The 20,168-nt window shown below is 44.1% G+C and overlaps 1 protein-coding gene and 1 pseudogene across 1 annotated transcript in view; both read right to left on the bottom strand.

Moving 5' to 3' along the window:
* Positions 1-2,528: 2,528 nt before the first annotated feature.
* Positions 2,529-20,168, bottom strand: part of wars2 (tryptophanyl tRNA synthetase 2, mitochondrial) — a 70,994-nt gene continuing 53,354 nt past the window's right edge. Inside the window, exons 3-6 of the mRNA XM_080203743.1 lie at positions 19,488-19,568; positions 17,582-17,667; positions 9,220-9,338; positions 2,529-5,198 (exon numbers count right to left, since the gene is read on the bottom strand). Of these exons, the coding sequence (XP_080059869.1) occupies positions 4,750-5,198; positions 9,220-9,338; positions 17,582-17,667; positions 19,488-19,568 (735 nt within the window). The 3' untranslated portion in view covers positions 2,529-4,749. The remainder of the gene's footprint in view (positions 5,199-9,219; positions 9,339-17,581; positions 17,668-19,487; positions 19,569-20,168) is intronic.
* LOC145353578 (U6 spliceosomal RNA) lies at positions 3,875-3,988 on the bottom strand (annotated as a pseudogene).

Consider the following 20,168-nt stretch of genomic DNA (forward strand, 5'->3'; position numbering starts at 1 on the left):
CTTCAGATGTTACACATCTAACTGGCAACAAAAGTTATGGTTAGCTTTCTTCAAGATGGAACATTGTGCTTCTTTTGCATTGTGTGTGGTCCATAAAGCATTTGCAATTAAACATACAGTGATGGCACAAGACAACGGTTGAAACACTCCACAGTCCATTGAACAACTAAACGTTAAAATTCTGTCAAAAGGGAATTATTTTAAAATGGTACATGTAAAATGAAAGCAGCCACATAAACAGCGCAGACCACTGAATGCCTGCGGTACAAGTACGTTTCACACATGGATTCAACCACCCCATGAGGAAGAGATGATTCATGGAAAAGATTTCACATATCACAAGCCACCCATATGTGTCCGCACATGTGGTTTTATGGATCAGTGGTTATACTTGCACTTGCTTTCAAATCGGATGCGATTTCAATCATGACAATTTAACTGGGATCACTTGAGGTGATAAGTATATACAATTTTAACACTTTTCCTCCTGAAGCCATATAAAACAAGGGAACAAGTCAGAGAAAGAACCAGGAGTGATTTCTGATAATGGACAGTGTGAGTTACCTGCTTTCCTTTCAGAAATCACCATAGTATATTAAGTGTGCATGCAATGCACTTCGCAGATTTACTCTAGACTATCATGCTTCTCAGGTGACAAGCTAGTAATCCGTTCTAGGTAAAACATTGCTATGGGAACATATGAAAATCTGCCTCGTGCACCACGAGGTGCAGGAAGACAAACAATAACACTCTCAACATTTTGCAGTGACATTGTGCTGATTTGTAGTCTAGTTGGAACATCTTAAAGTTAGAATTTAATGATACAACATTATAATGATTTTGGCAGCAGTTTATGTGCAGTTTTTTCCATAGTTCCATTTTATCAGAATATGGTTAAAAAGAAGTTGTTTATTTTGTGAGCTGGGCATATGGTGCAATTATAAAGTAAGTTACAGCATTAACCATACCACAGATCTTCTTGTATTGTGAGGCCAATTTGGCAAATGTAGAAAAATTAAAGTCCAAAATTAACCATCTGTCTTCTGTTGGCTTTCTTAACTGGAACTCACTAGCCAACTTGGATAGATAGTCACGGAAAATGTTAGATGTAAAGAATTCTGCACAAATACACAAAGTCAGCAGCTACTCCACTATGCCACATTCTAGATCAGTAACAGATACAATGATTTGATTTATTATTGTCACATGCATTAGCATACAGTTGTTTCTTGCATGCTATACAGACAGATCATATCGTTCATAGAGAAAGAAACAAGAGAGTGTAAAATGTAGTGTTACAGTCATAGTTAGGCTGTAGAGAAAGATCAACTTAATACAAGGTAGGCTCATTCAAACGTTTGACAGCAGCAGGGAAGAAGCTGTTTTTGAGTCGGTTGGTATGTGACCTCAGACTTTCCTGGTGTAAGAAGGTGGAAGAGAGAATGCCTGGGGTGTGTGGGGTCCTTAATTATGCTGGCTGCTATGCTGAGGCAGTGGGAAGTGTAGACAGAGTCAATGGATGGTTTGTGTGATGGATTGGACTACATTCACAATCTTTTGTAGTTTCTTACGGTCTTGCGCAGAGCAGGAGCCATACCAAGCTGAAAGGATGCTTTGTATTGTGCTTCTGTAAAAGTTGGTAAGAGTCATAGCTGACATGCCAAATTTTCTTAGTCTTCTGAGAAAGTAGAGGTGTTGATGGGCTTTCTTAACTATAGTGATGGCATGTGTGGACCAGGACAGGTTGTTGGTCATCTAGACACCTAAAACTTGAAGTTCTCGACCCTTTCTACTTCGTCCCTGTTGACGTAGATGGGGCATGTTCTCTTCTACGCTTCCTGAAGTCGATGACAACCTCCTTCGTTTTGTTGACATTGAGGGAGAGATTATTGTTGCCACACCAGTTCATCAGATTCTCTACCTCATTCCTGTACTCTGTCTCATCAAATGGAATCACGTTCCAAACAAAGTTCACATTCCTTGGGTAGGTAGTAACTTCACTTCACCTTTGAGCTGTGAAGTGAGTGATCGGGAGGAATATAAAGTATACAGGAAGGTCGAACATTGACTATTTCCTTGCAGAATCTCACAGCAGTTATTCTCAGTATTTGTCAGAATCAGAAGTGTTGGAGGTCTTTTGGCTTCATGAATTACTCAGGAACACATCAAGAAAAACTTGCATCTATATATCTATCACAACCACAGGATGTCCCAAAGCACTTAACAGCTAATTTGTTACAACAATGACTGTACTTCAAAAGTACTACAAAGGGTCGTGAATGAAGCCCAGTCCATCATGCAAATCAGCCTCCCATCCGTTGACTGTCTATACTTGCCGTAGACTCGAAAAAGCAACCAGCATAATTAAGGACCCCACGCACCCCGGACATACTCTCTTCCACCTTTTTCCATGAGGAAAATGATATAAAAGTGAGACCAACTGACTCAAAAACAGCTTCTTCCCTGCTACCATCAGACTTTTGAATGGACCTGCCTCGCATTAAGTTGATCTTTCTCTATGCCCTAACTATGACTGTAACACCAGATTCTGCACTTTCTCCTTTCCTTCTCTAAAAATGGTATGCTGTTTGTATAGCATACACGAAACAATACTTTTCACTGTATACCAATAGGTGACAATAATAAATCAAATCAAATAATGTGGATAACAACATTGTGGAGTACACCAGGACAAATATAAATACTACATCAATTTTGCCATTATATGCATATCTCCAAAGCTCCCTGATGCTTATAAAACTTCTCATGGAAATATATCTGCTTAGAATACAAAAGTCCAAAGTTCCTACGGGTTTGGATCAATAATTTTATTGTTTTATCAGTGTTCCATTTGTTACCAAAAAAAAATTAATTGAATTCAGTAACTAAGTGCACTGTGTAGCAGAAATGTAATGATTAAAGAACAGGAAAATCACAGCTTTGACCCTTGGTTTGCATTGCTGTAAGGATGGTACAGTTGGTCTCAACACCCAGCAACCATGAGAAGGATGGAGCAGAGGAAAGAATGTAGAAGGGAAATAATCAGTTAGGTGAACCTGGTCTTGATCAATTTTTAGAAAAATATATTGATATCTGGTCAGGACCGGTCTGGACAGACTAAACCCACCTCTTCCCACTGATAGATCAGCTGAGGTGGTGTGTTTTGGCTTCTCTGCAAAGTAAGCAGTCTGAACATGCAATGGTTTTGCAGCATGTGCGGTGCTTTCAGCTGGGGACATCACTAAAGGATAAAATACATTTTAGATTCTGCTAGAGGATGTCAAAATTCAGTCATGATCTTACTGAATGGCAGAGGAGATTTGAGGGACTTTACAGCTGACTGCTGCTCCATCCTCTTCCAATGCTGTGCAATTATCTACATTTCACTTTGTCTGGGATCCAGTTTGAATTCGGTCAGGCTTTGACAGACATGTTAAGAATCTTATTTTCACTTCTAAGTCAGGATTTTGGGCATCCTCTATTTCCCAACCAACCAAGGACTGTTTCATTCTTCTAAAAATGGTACACATTATTTCAGATCTCAGAATTATACCAATTATCATAGAATCTCTACAGTGCAGAAGGAGGCCATTCGGCCCATCGAGCCTTCACCAACAAACTTCCACCCAGCCCCTATCACCGTAACCCCACATATTTACCAATATGATCCCCCGACACAAAGGGGCAATTTATCATGGCCAATCAACCTAACCCTCACAGGTTTGGACTGTGGGGGGGAAACCGAAGCACCTGGAGGAAACCCATGCAGGCAGGGGGAGAACTTGCAAGCTCCACACAGACAATGACCCAAGGCCAGAATTGAATCCAGGTCCCTGGCGCTGTGAGGCAGCAGTGCTAACCACCGTGCTGCCCCAAAAATATGGAAAACCTCATGAATTTGCATGTCATCTTTGCGCAGGAGCCAGGTTGGTCTTCTCTGTATTGTTCCCATTTTAGTACATGTGCTACCTTCTTTAAAAAATGGTACATATCATTTAAGATCTCAGAATTACACCAATTATCATACAATCGTAGAATTCCTACAGTACAGAAGGAGGCCATTCAGCCCTTCAAGTCTGCACTGACAACAATCTCACTCAGCCCCTATCTCCATAACCCCATGTATTTAAGTTGCTAATCCTCCTGACACTAATTTAGCATGGCCAATTAATCTAACCCGCACATCTTTGGACTGCGGGGGGAAACCGGAGCACCTGGAGGAAACCCATGCAGACACAGGGAGAATGTACAAACTCCACACAGATAGTGAACCTGAGGCCAGAATTGAACATGGGTCCCTGGCACTGAGAGGCAGCAGTGCTAACCACCGTGCCGCATGATCAACAGTCCCTACGTCCTATAAGTGATAACCAGTGTAGTTCCCAGGAAGACCTTGTGGTGCAGTGATTGTGCCCTACCTCTGGACAAGAAGCTCTGAATTTGAATCCAACACCAGGACTTGCTGGCCACAGAAGGAGCATTCAATGTGGTTCAATGTGTTGATAATCAGCTCGAGAATCTTTCCAACACTTTCTCACCATTCACCAAAGGTTAAAAAAAAGTGTGTGAAGAAACACTAAAAAAGTACAGATCCTAAATACACATATATCTTAAATAATCATTGACCATCATTTAAGCGCACCATGATTAACTCTTCCACAAGGATTGCACTCCAAACAGATTTTGTCTTATGTTCTTTGCCATCTTGCAAATATAACCCAGTAGCCACAGTTCCTAGTTGATAGATGGTTAGCTAAAGCCAACCAGTTTTCTGATTTCATGGTACACGGGACCTGCCAATTCTTTTGCTTTTTCAGCTCCACGATTTAAGACTTGTTCGAGGAAACCTTTCTCTGCTCTAAGTTTTTCAATTTCGTTCTTAATTGGTGCAAATTTCTCAATGACAGCCTCTGCCACCAGATATTTGTAGCGGGCAGTGTCCAGCCCTTTGCTTTGATGCACAACCTCTTTGACAGTCATTCCAGTCACTGCTGAGTGCACAGCTACCAGATTTGATACCCCGGGACGTGTCTCTGGGTCATACGTCACTTCGGAGGTGAAGTCTGTCACTGCTTTGCGAAACTTCAATAATATCTCCTCGGGTGTATCAGTGATATTCACAGTTGCTAACTTTTGAGGGTCTGACTTTGACATCTTTGCAACAGGGTTCCTCAATGATTTAATTTTTCTAGTTTCACCTGCGTAAAAGAAAGGAATAATGGAAAAATGCTTATTAGTGAATTAATACTGAAACATTAAATGAATATTCAATATTGCAATCATTCTTTCATGTAGATTCATTCTAACAGTGGTTGGATCTGATGTTGCTCCACTTCAACATGGACCAGGCAAAAACAATTCTATTCACTTCACATCTGTAACGTCATGCCCAAGATTTCCATTCTATCCCTTTTCCTGACAGCTTTCTTGTATTGAATCAGTGTGAAACCTCAGTGCACTGTATTGCCCTGAATCAAACTACAAACTTCACATCTGCATTGCCATCAAGACTACCCCCTTTATCTGATCCAATGCTGTCCTGCGTATACAGCACGTTGGCACAGTGGTTAGCACTGTTGCCTCACAGCACCAGGGACCTGGGTTCGATTCCTGGCTTGGGTCACTGTCTGTGCAGAGTCTGCATGTTCTCCCCATGTCTGTATGGGTTTCCGCTGGGTGCTCCGGTTTTCTCTCATGGTCTAAAAGATGTGCCGGTTAGGTGCATTGGTCATTCTTTCTCAGTGCACCGGAACAGGTGCTGGAGTGTGGCAACTAGGGGATTTTCACAGTAACTTTATTGCAGAGTTGATGTAAGCCTACTTGTGACTAATAAATAAACTTTAACTTCAGATGCAATGCAAAAACTGAACTGTAATCTCCAGTGGAGATCGTGGAAGTTGATTACCTTTTCAGCAATGACTTATATCCCAGACTGTGGACATAATGTGAGTTGCAAGAAAGTAGCTTCTGGGGGAAAAGACATGTTTGGTGTTTTCCCCCTTCCAGGAATACATAACAAAATGAGTTAAATACCAACTGCAACGCTGGCCTCTGTGTGCTAGTCTGGTGTTTTAATTATACTGTATTGGTGCGTGTGCTGTGAAGGTCACAGCTGAAGAACATTCACTAGGCACCCGTGCGCTTGCAGGTAAAAAGATCTCACTCTCGGTTTCCTGGAAGCAAGTCACAAATCAGCAAACCCACAGTGGAAAAGGAAACAGAGCAACTCCTTTCAGCTAACCTGCAGAACAAAGAATCGCTGAACCAGCTACTCAAATGCCAAAATGAGCACGACCAGAATCACCCGACTCAATGTCTACAATATTTTACCATCTCCTTCTCATGGACAAGCCAAAGGCTGATTCATTTTCTTAAAAACTTTTATTTTTGGACTCACTTCTCATTTCTAATGTGTGTGTATGTGATTGCACTTTTACCATTTGTTTCTTCATGTTTTAGTGACTAACATATTCACTCTTTTTAGCTCAAAAAAAAAAGTGGTTAAATTGTCTTCTTTTAAAACATAAATACATTTGGACTGGGAAAAGATATCCAAAAGGGAAGGGATTATTTTAAAATGTACTTTGTAGTGACGAACCAAGGGGGTTGAGTAAAGGGGAGCAAGTTCACTGTCTCCTCCCCACCCCCTGCCTTCATCAGGAGGATAACAATTTGGGACTTCTCATCCAGAATCATAAACTGAGGGACCTTGCCTGGGTGGGGGCTGGTCGAGACAGGCAAGAGTAACCGCCCCTTACCTCAAGACAGTATTTAACTGAGTGTGGCATTAAAAGGCCTTAGCAAGACTGGAGTCAATGAGAATTGGGGGAAAAACTCTCCACTGGTGGGAGTCATACGCAGCACAAAGGAAGATTGTTACGGTTGCTGGAGGTCAATGAACTCAATCACAGGGCATTGCTGGGTTCCTCAGGGCAGTTAGCATCTGAGGACAGACCACTTTTCATCCATCAGATCAGAAGTGGGGATTCTGATTGATGTTGGAATAATTTCAATACCATTTGCAATTCCACAGAAACAAGACCTAGACAACATTCAGGCTTGAGCTGAAAGTTGTCAAAAATAGTCACACCACACAAGTGCCAGGCAAAGACCATCTCCAACAAGGGAGAATCTAACCATCATCCTTTGATGTTCAATGCATTACCATTGTTGAATCCTCACAATGAACATCCTGGTGGTTGCCATTGAATAGAAACTGAACAGCATTAGCCACATAAATACTGTGGTTACAAGAGCAGGTCAGAGCTAGGAATTCTGGAGCAAGTAACTCATCTCTTGATTCCTCAGCCCCCCGCCCCCCAAAAGCTTGTCCAACATTTACAAGGCACAAGTCAAGAGTGTGATGAAATACTCTTCACTTGCCTGGATGAGTGCAGCTCCAACAACACTCAAGAAGCTTGACACCATCCAGGGCAAAGCAGTCCACTTGATTGCTAATTCTTCCTCAAACATTCACTGCTTCCACCAGCAACGCGCAGTAGCAGCAGTGTTTATCATCTACAAGATGCACTGCAGGAACGCACCAAGGTTCCTTAGACAGTAGCTTCCAAACCCATGACTACTACCATCTAGAAGTCACGATATGGAGATGCTGGCATTGGACTGGAGCGACACAGTAAAAAGTCTCATAACACCCAGGTTAAAGTCGAACAGGTTTATTTGAAATCACAAGCTTTCAGAGTGCTGCTCCTTCATCAGGTGAGTTACCTGGTTGTTGTGAGACTTCTTACTGTGATCATCTAGAAGGACAAGGGTAGCAGACACATGAGAACACCACCACCTGGAAGTTCCTCCTCAAGTCACAACCATCCTGACTTGGTTGTCAGGAAACCTGGTGTTGTCAGACTTCTTACTCTTCTAAATGATCACAGTATTGTCGTTCTTTTACTGTTGCTCTGTCAAAATCCTGGAACTCACTCCATAACAGCACTGTGGATGTACCTACACCACATGGACTGTAGCGGTTCAAGAAGGCAGCTCGCCAACACCTTATCAAGGGGAACTACGGATGGGCAACAAATTTATATAGATGATCTGGAGGAGGGAACCGAGTGCAGGGTGTCGAAATTTGCTGATGACACCAAGATTGGGGGAAAGGCAAATTGTGCGGAGGGTGTGGAGAGTCTGCAGAAGGATCTAGATAGGCTGGGCGAATGGGCCAGGAAATGGCAAATGGAATTTAATGTTGGCAAGTGCGAGGTGGTCCACTTTGGTAGGAAGAATGGTAGGAAGGACTATTACTTACGTGGCGAAAAACTGCAGCAGGCGACGGTGCAGAGGGACCTCGGGGTCCTTGTGCATGAGTCGCAAAAACCCAGCTTGCAGGTGCAGCAGGTGGTCAGGAAGGCGAATGGGATGCTGGCCTTCATAGCGAGGGGGATTGAATATAAAAGTAGGGAGGTCTTGCTGCGGCTGTATAGGGCATTGGTGAGGCCGCGGCTGGAGTACTGTGTGCAGTTTTGGGCGCCGCACCTGCGCAAGGATATTTTGGCCCTGGAGGGAGTGCAGAGGAGGTTTACTAGGCTGATACCGGAGTTGAGGGAATTGAGCTATGAGGAGAGGCTGAATAAACTAGGCTTGTACTCGTTAGAGTTTAGAAGAATGAGGGGAGATCTCATTGAGACGTATAAGATGATGAATGGGATGGATAGGATAGAGGTGGAGAGACTCTTCCCGCTCAAAAAAGACAGTAGGACTAGGGGGCACAGCCTCAAGATAAAGGGGAGGCGGTTTAGAACGGAGTTGAGGAGGAACTTCTTCACTCAAAGGGTGGTGAATCTCTGGAATTCTCTGCCCGTTGAAGTGGTGGAGGCTGCCTCGCTAAATATTTTTAAGAAGCGGGTTGATGGGTTCTTGATAAGAGAGGGGATTAAGGGTTATGGGGAGAGGGCGGGAAAGTGGAACTGAGCCACAACAGATCAGCCATGATCTTATTGAATGGCGGGGCAGGCTCGAAGGGCTAGATGGCCTACTCCTGCTCCTATTTCTTATGTTCTTATGTTATGTTCTTATGTAAATGTTGCTCTAGCCAGAGACACTGACATTCTGTGAAAGAATAACAAAAATAAATCCTGTAGCTATTTTGATTACTTGGTAAGCTACTGCCTACTTGGTTTACTCCAATACCCTGTGAAACTCTTCACTCATGTGTTACATGAAAGGAACTGTAAGAGTGTTAGTGGGTCTTATTGTACTCACTTAGAATAGCTTTCGGTATTGGAAAGAAACAGCCATATTGATTGTTGAAGATTCGGGCTATATCCTGTGCCAGCTCCAAGTGTTGTACCTGATCCTCCCCAACAGGTACATGCATTGATCTTATAGGAGAAAAGAAAAATCAATAATGATGAGATCCTTCCAAAAGAATTAAAAAGATAACCGTTTAAAGAAAGGGTTAATAACAAGAAATTTAGCAATACTATAATGCGCAATGCTTGCCTGGAGCACTGGGTCTCCTCGGGGTTAACACACAAACGGGGTTCCTCGAGTATTCCTGCCCTCCAACAAATGGCAATCTTTGCACCAAGAGCTCATTGGTAGCACTGAAATGAGGCCTGGTTTCCAAAACGTTTGGAAGCTCTCAATGGTAACTTTATGCCAGTGGTGCGGGCACTCTATCTACGTCAGAAACTCCCCCAGGCAGGAGTCAAAGACTGTATCAGAGAAGAGCCCTGACTGATCACTCATGACACAGTGGTTGAAAAGGTTTTAAGACAACAGTAGTGAAACTATTGCAGACTATATTCAGATGGTGAGTCTGTCCAGAATCTTGGGTGGAAAGTGATGCAATATTGCCGAGAATGGGCAGTCTCACACCAGTTGAATTTGACACCAAATGATTTGCAATTCCGTTGTGGTGGAAAACTGGACTTAAGGTACCCATGGAGTTCCTTAAGTCTCTTGGTCTATTTTCAAATCTATCTCCAGTTAACTTAATATTTACTACGTGCAGGCACTGCTGCCTGAACTCCCTAAACATTTCAAAAACCTCATCCATGGCATGTGGGCATCACTGGCTAGGGCAGCATTTATTGTGTGTTATGGGTGGTGCAATCAGCAGTAATTATCCCCATTTCTAACCATATGATGTCAGGAAACAGGGGTAGTTTTAAAGTAAGCAATATTTCAGTTGAGACAAAAAAGTATGTCTCAGGAAGATGGTTAAAGGAACGAAGAACAAGAAGCTGAACAAAGTCTTGTTGGGTAAAGTTAAAGTACAAAACGGAGAGAGTGCTCCGAGTTAAAGAAACATGGAAGGTAGGAGCAGGAGGAGGTCATTTGTCCTGTTCCGCCCATTCATCACGATAATGGCTAATCGATCAACTCAATAGCCTAAATCCTGCTTTTTCCCCATAAACTTTGATCCCATTTGCCCCAAGTCGCCTCTTGAATACATTCAATGTTTTGGCATCAACTACTATCTGTGGTAATGAATTCCACAGGCTCACCATTCTTTGGGTGAAGAAGTGTCTCTTCACCTCTGTCCTAAATGGTCTACCCTGAATTCTCAGACTGTGACCCCTGGTTCTGGACTCCCTCACCATTGGGAACATCCTACCTGCATCTACCCTGTCTAGTCCTGTTAGAATTTTATAAGTTTCTATGGTATCCCCCCTCATTCATCGGAACTCCAGCAATAACAATCCTAACCTAGTCAATCTCCCCTCTTATATCAGTCCAATTATCCCCGGAATCAGCCTGGTAAACCTTCACTGCTCTCCCTCAAAAGCAAGAACATCCTTCCTCAGAAAAGGTGATCAAAACTGCACACAATTCTCTAGGTGTGGCTTCACCAAGGTTCTGTATAACTGCAACAATACATCCCTGCTCCTATACTCTAAACCTCTTGCAATGAAGACCAACATACCATTTGTCTTCTTTACCACCTGTTGCACCTGAATGTTTACCTTCAGCGACTGGTGCACAAGAACAACCAGTTCCTGCTGTACACTCCTCCCTGCCAATTTACAACCATTCAGGTATTAATCTGCCACCTTGTTTTTGCTTCCAAAGTGAATAACCTCACATTTATCCAAATTGTACTGCATCTGCCATTGATTTGCCCACTCACCCAACCTGTCCAGATCATGCTGAAGGATCTCTGCATTCTCTCACAGTTCAGTCTCCCACCCAACTTTGTATCATCTGCAAACTTTGAGATGTTACATTTTGTTCTTTTATCCATATCATTAATATATATTGTGAATAGCTGGGGTCCCAGTGCCAATCCTTGTGGTACCCCACTAGTTACTGCCTGCCAATTTGAAAGGCACCCATTAATTCCTACGCTTTGTTTCCTCTCTGCCAACCAGTTTTCTATCCATCTCAATACACTTCACCTAATCCCATGCATTTTAATCTTGCATGATTTAATCTTGATGTACCCCAGGATACTGTGGGAGGCGAGGGAAGTGATTGCAGAGCCCCTGGCGATGATCTTTGCATCGTCAATGGAGACGGGACAGGTTCCGGAAGATTGGAGGATTGCGGATGTAGGTCCTATTTTCAAGAAAGGGAACAGAGATAGCCCGGGACATTACCGACCGGTGAGTCTGACCTCAGTGGTTGGTAAGCTGATGGAGAGGCTTTTGAGGGACAAGATTTACGAGCATTTGGAGAGGTTTGACATGATCAGAAATAGTCAGCATGGATTTGTCAAGGGCAGGTCGTGCCTTACAAGCCTAGTTGAGTTCTTCGATAATGTGACTGAACACATTGATGAAGGAAGTGCAGTGGACGTGGTGTACATGGACTTCAGCAAGGCGTTTGATAAGGTCCCCCATGCAAGACTTCTTGAGAAGGTGAGAGGGCATGGGATCCAAGGGCCTTTGGCCTTGTGGATCCAGAACTGGCTTGCCTGCAGAAGGCAGAGAGTGGTTGTGAATGGGTCTTTTTCTGCATGGAGGTCAGTCACCAGTGGAGTGCCCCAGGGATCTGTTCTAGGACCCTTGCTGTTTGTCATTTTCATAAATGACCTAGATGAGGAAGTGGAGGGATGGGTAAGTAAGTTCGCTGATGACACGAAGGTCGGTGGTGTTGTGGATGGTCTGGAAGGATGTCAAAAGTTGCAGCAGGACATAAATAGGATGCAGGACTGGGCGGAGAAGTGGCAGATGGACTTCAACGCGGATAAATGTGTAGTCGTCCATTTTGGCAGAACCAACGGGATGAACGAGTACACTATCAAGGGCAGGAGTCTTAGTAGTGTTGAAGAGCAGAAGGATCTTGGGGTCCGGGTCCACAGGACTCTTAAATCGGCCTCGCAGGTGGAGGATGTGGTCAAGAAGGCGTATGGTGTACTGGCCTTCATTAATCGAGGGATTGAGTTTAGGAATCGGGAGGTAATGCTGCAACTTTATAAGACCCTTGTCAGGCCTCATTTGGAGTACTGTGCGCAGTTCTGGTCGCCTCACTACAGGAAAGACGTAGAAGCTATTGAAAGGGTACAGAGGAGATTTACAAGGATGTTGCCTGGACTGGGAGGCATGCCTTATGAAGTTAGGTTGAGGGAGCTGGGACTCTTTTTCCTGGAGAGACGAAGGTTGAGAGGCGACCTGATAGAAGTTTATAAAATGTTGAGAGGAATAGATAGGGTGAATTCTCAGAGGCTATTTCCCCAGGTTGAAATGGTCGCTACGAGAGGACACAGATTTAAGGTGCGGGGAGGAAAGTACAGAAGTGATGTTAGGGGTAAGTTTTTCACTCAGAGGGTGGTGAGTGAATAGAATCGGCTGCCATCAGTGGCGGTGGAGGCGAACTCGCTGGGGTCTTTTAAAAGACTTCTGGATGAGTATATGGGGTTTAATGGGATTGGGGGTTATAGATAGGTCTATAGATTGGTAGGTGTTGATGTGATCGGCGCAACTCGTGGGCCGAAGGGCCTGTTTGTGCTGTAGTGTTCTATGTTCTATGATAATCTCTTATGCGGGACTTCGTCAAACACTTTCTGAAAGTCCAAATATGCTACATCAACTGGCTTCCTCTCATCAACTCTACTAGTTACATCTTCAAAGAATTCAACAGATTGGTCAAGCATGATTTCCCTTTCATAAATCCATGCTGACTCTGTCCGATCCTGCCACTGCTTTCTAAATGCTCTGCTATAAAGTTCTTGATAATGGTTTCGAGAATTTCCCCCCCCACACACCCCCCAAGCTGAATGTCCAGGGGTATCAAGTGTTTAGGAAGGATAGGAAGGAGGAAAAAGGGGGGGGCGTAGCTCTGCTGATTAAGGATAGCATCAGGGTGGTAGTAAGGGATGATATAGGAACCAAAGAGCAGAACGTGGAATCGTTGTGGGTGGAGATTAGGAACAGCAAAGGGAGGAAGACATTGGTGGGTGTCGTTTATAGGCCCCCGAATAATGATCTGGAGGTGGGGCGGGCTGTTAACGCACAAATAAATGCAACGTGCAGGAATGGAATGGCGGTAATTATGGGGGATTTCAATCTACATATTGATTGGTCGACCCATGTTGGACGCAGTGGGCTTGAGGAGGAGTTCTTGGAATGCTGCCGGGATAGTTTCCTCGAACAGTGTGTGTTGGAGCCGACGAGGGAGCGAGCTATCTTGGATCTGGTGTTATGTAATGAGGCGGGTAGAATTAGGGACCTTGTGGTGAAGGATCCTCTTGGGAAGAGTGATCATTGTATGGTGGAGTTTCTGATGCAGTTGGAGGAGGAGAAAGTGGGTTCCCGGACATGTGTCCTTTGTTTGAACAGAGGGGAGTATGGTAGGATGAGAGAGGAATTGGCAAATGTTGATTGGGGGAGTGTGTTGGAAGGTAGGTCTGCTGAGGAACAGTGGACGATCTTTAAGGAGATCTTTCTTGGTGCTCAGCAGAAATTTATTCCGATGGTTAAAAAGGATCGGAGGAGGAGAGGTAATCAGCCGTGGATAATGAAGGAGGTGAAGGAAAGTGTTAAATTAAAAGCGGATGCATTTAGAGTAGCTAAGAGTAGTGGGTGAGAAGAGGATTGGGAGAGGTTTAAATGTCAACAAAGAATGACGAAGAAATTGATAAAGAAGGGTAGGATAAACCATGAAGCTGGGCTAGCGCTCAATATAAAAAAGGATAGCAAGAGTTTTTATAAATACATAAAAAGGAAGAGGCTGGCTAGGGTGAACGTTGGACTCTTAGAGGATGAGAGGGGGGACTTAGCGGTAGGGGATGGGGAAATGGCTGAGGCCCTGAATAACTTTTTTGTTTCGGTCTTTATGGAGGAGGACGTGAATAATTTGCCAGGTGTTAGCGATGGAAAGATGGTAGGAGTGAAGGGCCTGAATGACATTATTGTTACTAGAGAGACGGTGCTCGACAGACTGGAGGGACTGATTGTGGACAAGTCCCCAGGACCGGATGGAATGCATCCTAGGGTTCTGAAGGAAATGGCGGAGGTGATAGTGGATGCCTTGGTGATTATTTTCCAAACGTCGCTGGATTCCGGAGGAGTGCCGGAAGATTGGAAAATCTCAAAATTACGCCGTTGTTTAAGAAGGGTGGCAGGCAAAAGGTGGGGAATTATAGGCCGGTTAGTTTAACGTCTGTTGTAGGAAAAATGTTAGAATCTGTGATCAAGGAGAAAGTAGCGAGGCATCTTGAGGAGAATTGTTTGATAGAGCAGATGCAGCACGGTTTCGTTACGGGGAAGTCGTGTCTGACGAATTTATTGGAGTTCTATGAGGATGTGTCTAGGGCGGTGGATAGAGGAGAGGCGGTGGATGTGGTCTTTCTTGATTTTCAGAAGGCTTTTGACAAGGTGCCTCATAAGAGGTTATTGCAGAAGGTCAGGGGGCATGGAGTTGGGGGTAGGGTGTTAGCGTGGATAGAGGATTGGCTGTCAAATAGAAGGCAGAGAGTGGGGGTCAATGGGTGCTATTCGGATTGGCGGTTGGTGACTAGTGGAGTGCCCCAGGGGTCGGTGCTGGGGCCTCAGCTATTCACCATTTATATAGATGATGTAGAAGCTATTGAAAGGGTGCAGAGGAGATTTACAAGGATGTTGCCTGGACTGGGAGGCATGCCTTATGAAGTTAGGTTGAGGGAGCTGGGACTCTTTTCCCTGGAGAGACGAAGGTTGAGAGGCGACCTGATAGAAGTTTACAAAATGTTGAGAGGAATAGATAGGGTGGACTCTCAGAGGCTATTTCCCCGGTTTGAAATGGTCGCTACGAGAGGACACAGATTTAAGGTGCGGGGAGGGAGGTTCAGAAGTGATGTTAGGGGTAAGTTTTTCACTCAGAGGGTGGTGAGTGAATGGAATCGGCTGCCGTCAGTGGTGGTGGAGGCGAACTCGCTGGGGTCTTTTAAAAGACTTCTGGATGAGTATATGGGGTTTAATGAGATTGAGGGTTGTAGATAGGTCTGTAGGTTGGTAGGTGATGTGATCGGCGCAACTTGTGGGCCAAAGGGCCTGTTTGTGCTGTAGTGTTCTATGTTCTATGTTCTATGATCTGGAGGAGGGAACCGAGTGTATAGTGTCAAAATTTGCTGATGACACCAAGATTGGTGGAACGGCAAATTGTGCGGTGGGTGTGGAGAGTCTGCAGAAGGATCTAGATAGGCTGGGCGAATGGGCCAGGAAATGGCAAATGGAATTTAATGTTGGCAAATGTGAGGTTGTCCACTTTGGTAGGAACAATGGTCGGAAGGACTATTACGTACGTGGCGAAAAACTGCAGCATGCGACGGTGCAGAGGGACCTCGGGGTCCTTGTGCATGAGTCGCAAAAACCCAGCCTGCAGGTGCAGTAGGTGGTCAGGAAGGTGAATGGGATGCTGGCCTTCATAGCGAGGGGGATTGAATATAAAAGTAGGGAGGTCTTGCTGCGGCTGTATAGGGCACTGGTGAGGCCGCAGCTGGAGTACTGTGTGCAGTTTTGGTCGCCGCACTTACGCAAGGATATTTTGGCCTTGGAGGGAGTGCAGAGGAGGTTTACTAGGCTGATTCCGGAGTTGAGGGGGTTGAACTATGAGGAGAGGCTGAATAAACTAGGCTTGTACTCGTTAGAGTTTAGAAGAATGAGGGGAGATCTCATTGAGACATATAAGATGATGAATGGGATGGATAGGATAGAGGTGGAGAGGCTCTTCCCGCTCAGAAAGGACAGTAGGACTAGAGGGCACAGCCTCAGGATAAAGGGGGGGGCGGTTTAGAATGGAGTTGAGGAGGAACTTCTTCACTCAAAGGGTGGTGAATCTCTGGAATTCTCTGCCCGTTGAAGTGGAGGCTGCCTCGCTCAATATTTTTAAGACGCGGGTTGATAGGTTTTTGATAGGCAAGGGGATTAAGGGTTATGGGGAGAGGGCAGGAATGTGGAACTGAGCCACGACAGATCAGCCATGATCTTAACGAATGGCGGGGCAGGCTCGAGGGGCTAGATGGCCTACTCCTGCTCCTATTTCTTATGTTCTTATGTAGTTTGAGTACAATTCTGCTGCTACTGAAGGCCTACAGCGAGTCATGGTTGTCCAGTCTGAGTTGTTAGATCTGATTTGATTTATTATTGTCACATGTATTAGTTTTACAGTGAAAAGTAATGTTTCTTGCATGCTAAAAAGACAAAGCATACCGTACATAGGGAAGGAAAGGAGAGAGTGCAGAATGTAATGTTACAGTCATAGCTAGGGTGTAGAGAAAGATCTACTTAATGCAAGATAGGTCCATTCAAAAGTCTGATGACAGCAGGGAAGAAGTTGCTTTTGAGTCGGTTGGTACGTGACCTCAGACTTTTGTACCTTTTTCCCGACGGAAGAAGGTAGAAAAGAGAATGTGCAGGGAGCGTGGGGTCCTTTGCGAGGTAGCGGGAAGTGTAGATAGTGTCAAAGGATGGGAGGCTGGTTGAGTGATGGACTGGGCTTCATTCACAACTCTTTGTAGTTTCTTGTGGTTTACGACAGAGCAGGAGCCATTGCAAGCTATGATACAACCAGAAAGAATGCTTTCTATGGTACATTTGTAAAAGTTGGTGACAGCCGCAGTGGACACGCTAAATTCCTTAGTCTTCTGAGAAAGTAGAAGCAGTGGTGGGCTTCCTCAACTGTAATGTCAACATGGTGGAACTAGGACTGGTTGTTGGTGATCTGAACACCTAAAAATTTGAAGTTCTTGACCTTTTAGCACAAAGGCAGTGCCACACAACATGATGGTGGGTATCCTCAATGTGAATTTGTCTTCTAAGGACAGTGTGGTGGTCACTCCTCATATTGTCATGGGCAGGTGCTTTTGCAACAGGCGGGTTGGTGAGGATGAGATTAAGTACTTGTGTCCCTTTTATTGGTTCCCTCACCACCTGCCGCAGACCCAGTCCAGCAGTTATGTCATTGAGGACACTGCTGACTCAGTTTGTAGTAGCCACTCTTGGTTATGGACATCCCCCAACCAGAGCACATTCTGTGCACTTGACACCCTCAGGTGCACAGGGATAACTTCTGCACAGAATGATTGAAGTTCCATCTAGGCAGTTTAAATGAGGTACCAATAGACCGATGTATCAATAGATCGATGAGCAAATCCGCAAATCTAATCAGAGCTACTGGTACGCTGATAAATATCTCTTACTTGTATAACAGAATATCTGCGGACTGCAGGACTGGATAAGTGAACAGTCCCAAACTTCCTTCGTCCTTCTGGCCAGAGCTTTTCATCTGCAAAATGATAGTAAAATACTAATCATTACAAGGATTCAACAATTTGCTTTTAATTTAAAGCAGTTTTCTGCTCTCAATAGTTTTACTCTGGCTGGACTTTTAATGCAGTCTTCGTTGAGGAAACTGGAGTCTTGCTTACAGGCATGTTCTGAAGCTGCCCTTTACTTCCTTCTGAACAAAAACATACATAAATAAAATGCTTATTATCAAAACACAGAAGGATACCTAATGTTTCACCCTTTGGGTAAGATGAAAGAAATTGAACCCATTTTAGAAAGCATCTTTAGATCCACAGGATATCCAAAATGTTTTACAAACAATGAATAACTTTTGAAGAGTAATTATTGTTATCTAGGGAAACACAACAGCCAAGTTATACGCAACAAGATCCAACAAACATCTACAATATCTGTTTTTGCTGGTTTGGTTTGAAGGAAACATGTTGGGAAGGACACTAGAATCATAGAATCCCTACAGTGCAGAAGGAGGCCATTCAGCCCACTAAGCCTGCGCCAACAACAATCTCAACCAGGCTCTATCCTCATAACCCCAAGTATTTACCCTGCTAGTTCCCTTGACCCCCTAAGGTTCAATTTATCATGGCCAATCAAACAAACCCCCACATCTTTGGTGTGTGGGAGGGAACCAAAACACCCAGAGGGAACCCATGCAGACTCAGGGAGAATGTACAAACTCGACACAGGTAGTGACCCAAGGCTGGAATTGAACCCAGGGTGCTGGCGCTGTGAGAGAGCAGTGCTAACCACTGTGCCACCGTTAATGCCACTGTTTTTCCCAATTAAAGCAATGGGATTTTTTACATTCCTTTGAACAGATAGATTTTAAACTGATGTCCTACCTATCTGAAGAAAATCACCCCCATTAATATGGCCTTCTCAGTACTACATTGAAGTGTCAACTTTGATGCTTAAATCTTAGAGCTGGATTTAAACCAGTGACTTTTTGACTCTGGGACATTTGTTTTGCCACATAGCTAAGGTGACACATTAAGACTTAACAAGCGGAACTGCACACTTCACACTGTCACGCTCATGTTTAGCCTTTATAGAGTGAGAGTACAAAATGAGTTGCACCAGTTCAGAGTTTGGTCACTTTGTAACTTTCTTTTTGAACTAAAAGACAAGTTGAAGCACAGCCAATGGTTCTTGAAATAAAATAAATGCTACTTAAAACCCACTAATTAATTAATCTCTTTGCTAAACAATTTAACAAGTTTAAAGTTTATTTATTAGTGTCACAAGTAGGCTAACATTAATACTGCAACGAAGTTACTGTGAAAATCCTCTAGTCGCCACACTCCGGCACCTGTTCGGGTATACCGAGGGAGAATTTAGCATGGCTAATTCACCTAACCAGCATGTCTTTCGGACGTGGGAGGAAACCGGAGCACCCGGGAGGAAACCTACGCAAACACAGGGAGAACCTGCAAACTTTACTCAGAGATCCAAGTTGGGAATCGAACCCGGGTCCTTGCTGCTGTGAGGTAGTAGTGCTAACCACTGTGCCACCGTGCTGTTTCTGAGGTTCCTGATTGCCATTGACTGAGTCTGAAACACTAATATTTAACTTACTTGAAGAAAAGTTTAAATTTAATGCACGGAGACAGGATATGTGCAACTGCAATCTGAACTTATTTTTTTCTTTCACGGGACATTGGCGGCACTGGTGTTGCCCATCCTTAATTGCCCTTGACGTTTTCCAATACCATTGCCTATATTGCCGCAGGAAAACAGCAGCTGTTCGAAGTAAAGTCTGTCGGGACTCATTACTATCAACGATTCAACAAGAGAGAGTACCTTCCACTGAGGTAAATGACGTAATCGTGGCATACTCGTCAGACAACATAGAATCCAAGCTAGTTCTGTATGTTCAGAGACCTGTAAGAAAATACATGTAAGCAGGTTGGTGGAGTAGGAAATGTATACCGAGTTTGGGAAGCTCCCAGCCATTGGAGCAGGTGACGGCAACTGATGGCATGCACGCCAACGGGGGCATGCTTGCCAATGGAGGCACACGATATGATTTTGGGTGGCACTCACACTGCTAGTCCAATTAATGGCACAATAAGTTCTAAATCTAATATTTTGTCATGTACTTATTCCGAGGAAGTATGTTACATTTGTGATCAAAGCGTGACACTTATTCATCAACTAACCTATTTTATAAAGTCATTGTTTTCCCCTGTGTCGTCAAAAATGGAGATTTGCTGAACTAGCAAGTGGTCCAGCCAGACACCTGATGCCGTGCAGCAGTTTCAAGACAACAGCCACGGCAACGAAGAGTTTGGTCCAGCTGCCTTTTAATCAAGGAAAAACGTTCTTGAGACGTCATCTCCCACACTGGTGCTAATGGCCAAAATACTGGCATACCAAACACTATGATTTCAACAAAAAAAGCGGCAGTTAGTTCACCCGATACCCATGTCTCCAAAAATGAAAAGGAATCAACTCCAGTTAAACACCTAGATTTCAATCTTG

The sequence above is a fragment of the Carcharhinus amblyrhynchos genome, chromosome 15 (genome assembly GCF_965287045.1).
Source record: "Carcharhinus amblyrhynchos chromosome 15, sCarAmb.v2.hapA, whole genome shotgun sequence".
NCBI lineage: Eukaryota > Metazoa > Chordata > Chondrichthyes > Carcharhiniformes > Carcharhinidae > Carcharhinus > Carcharhinus amblyrhynchos.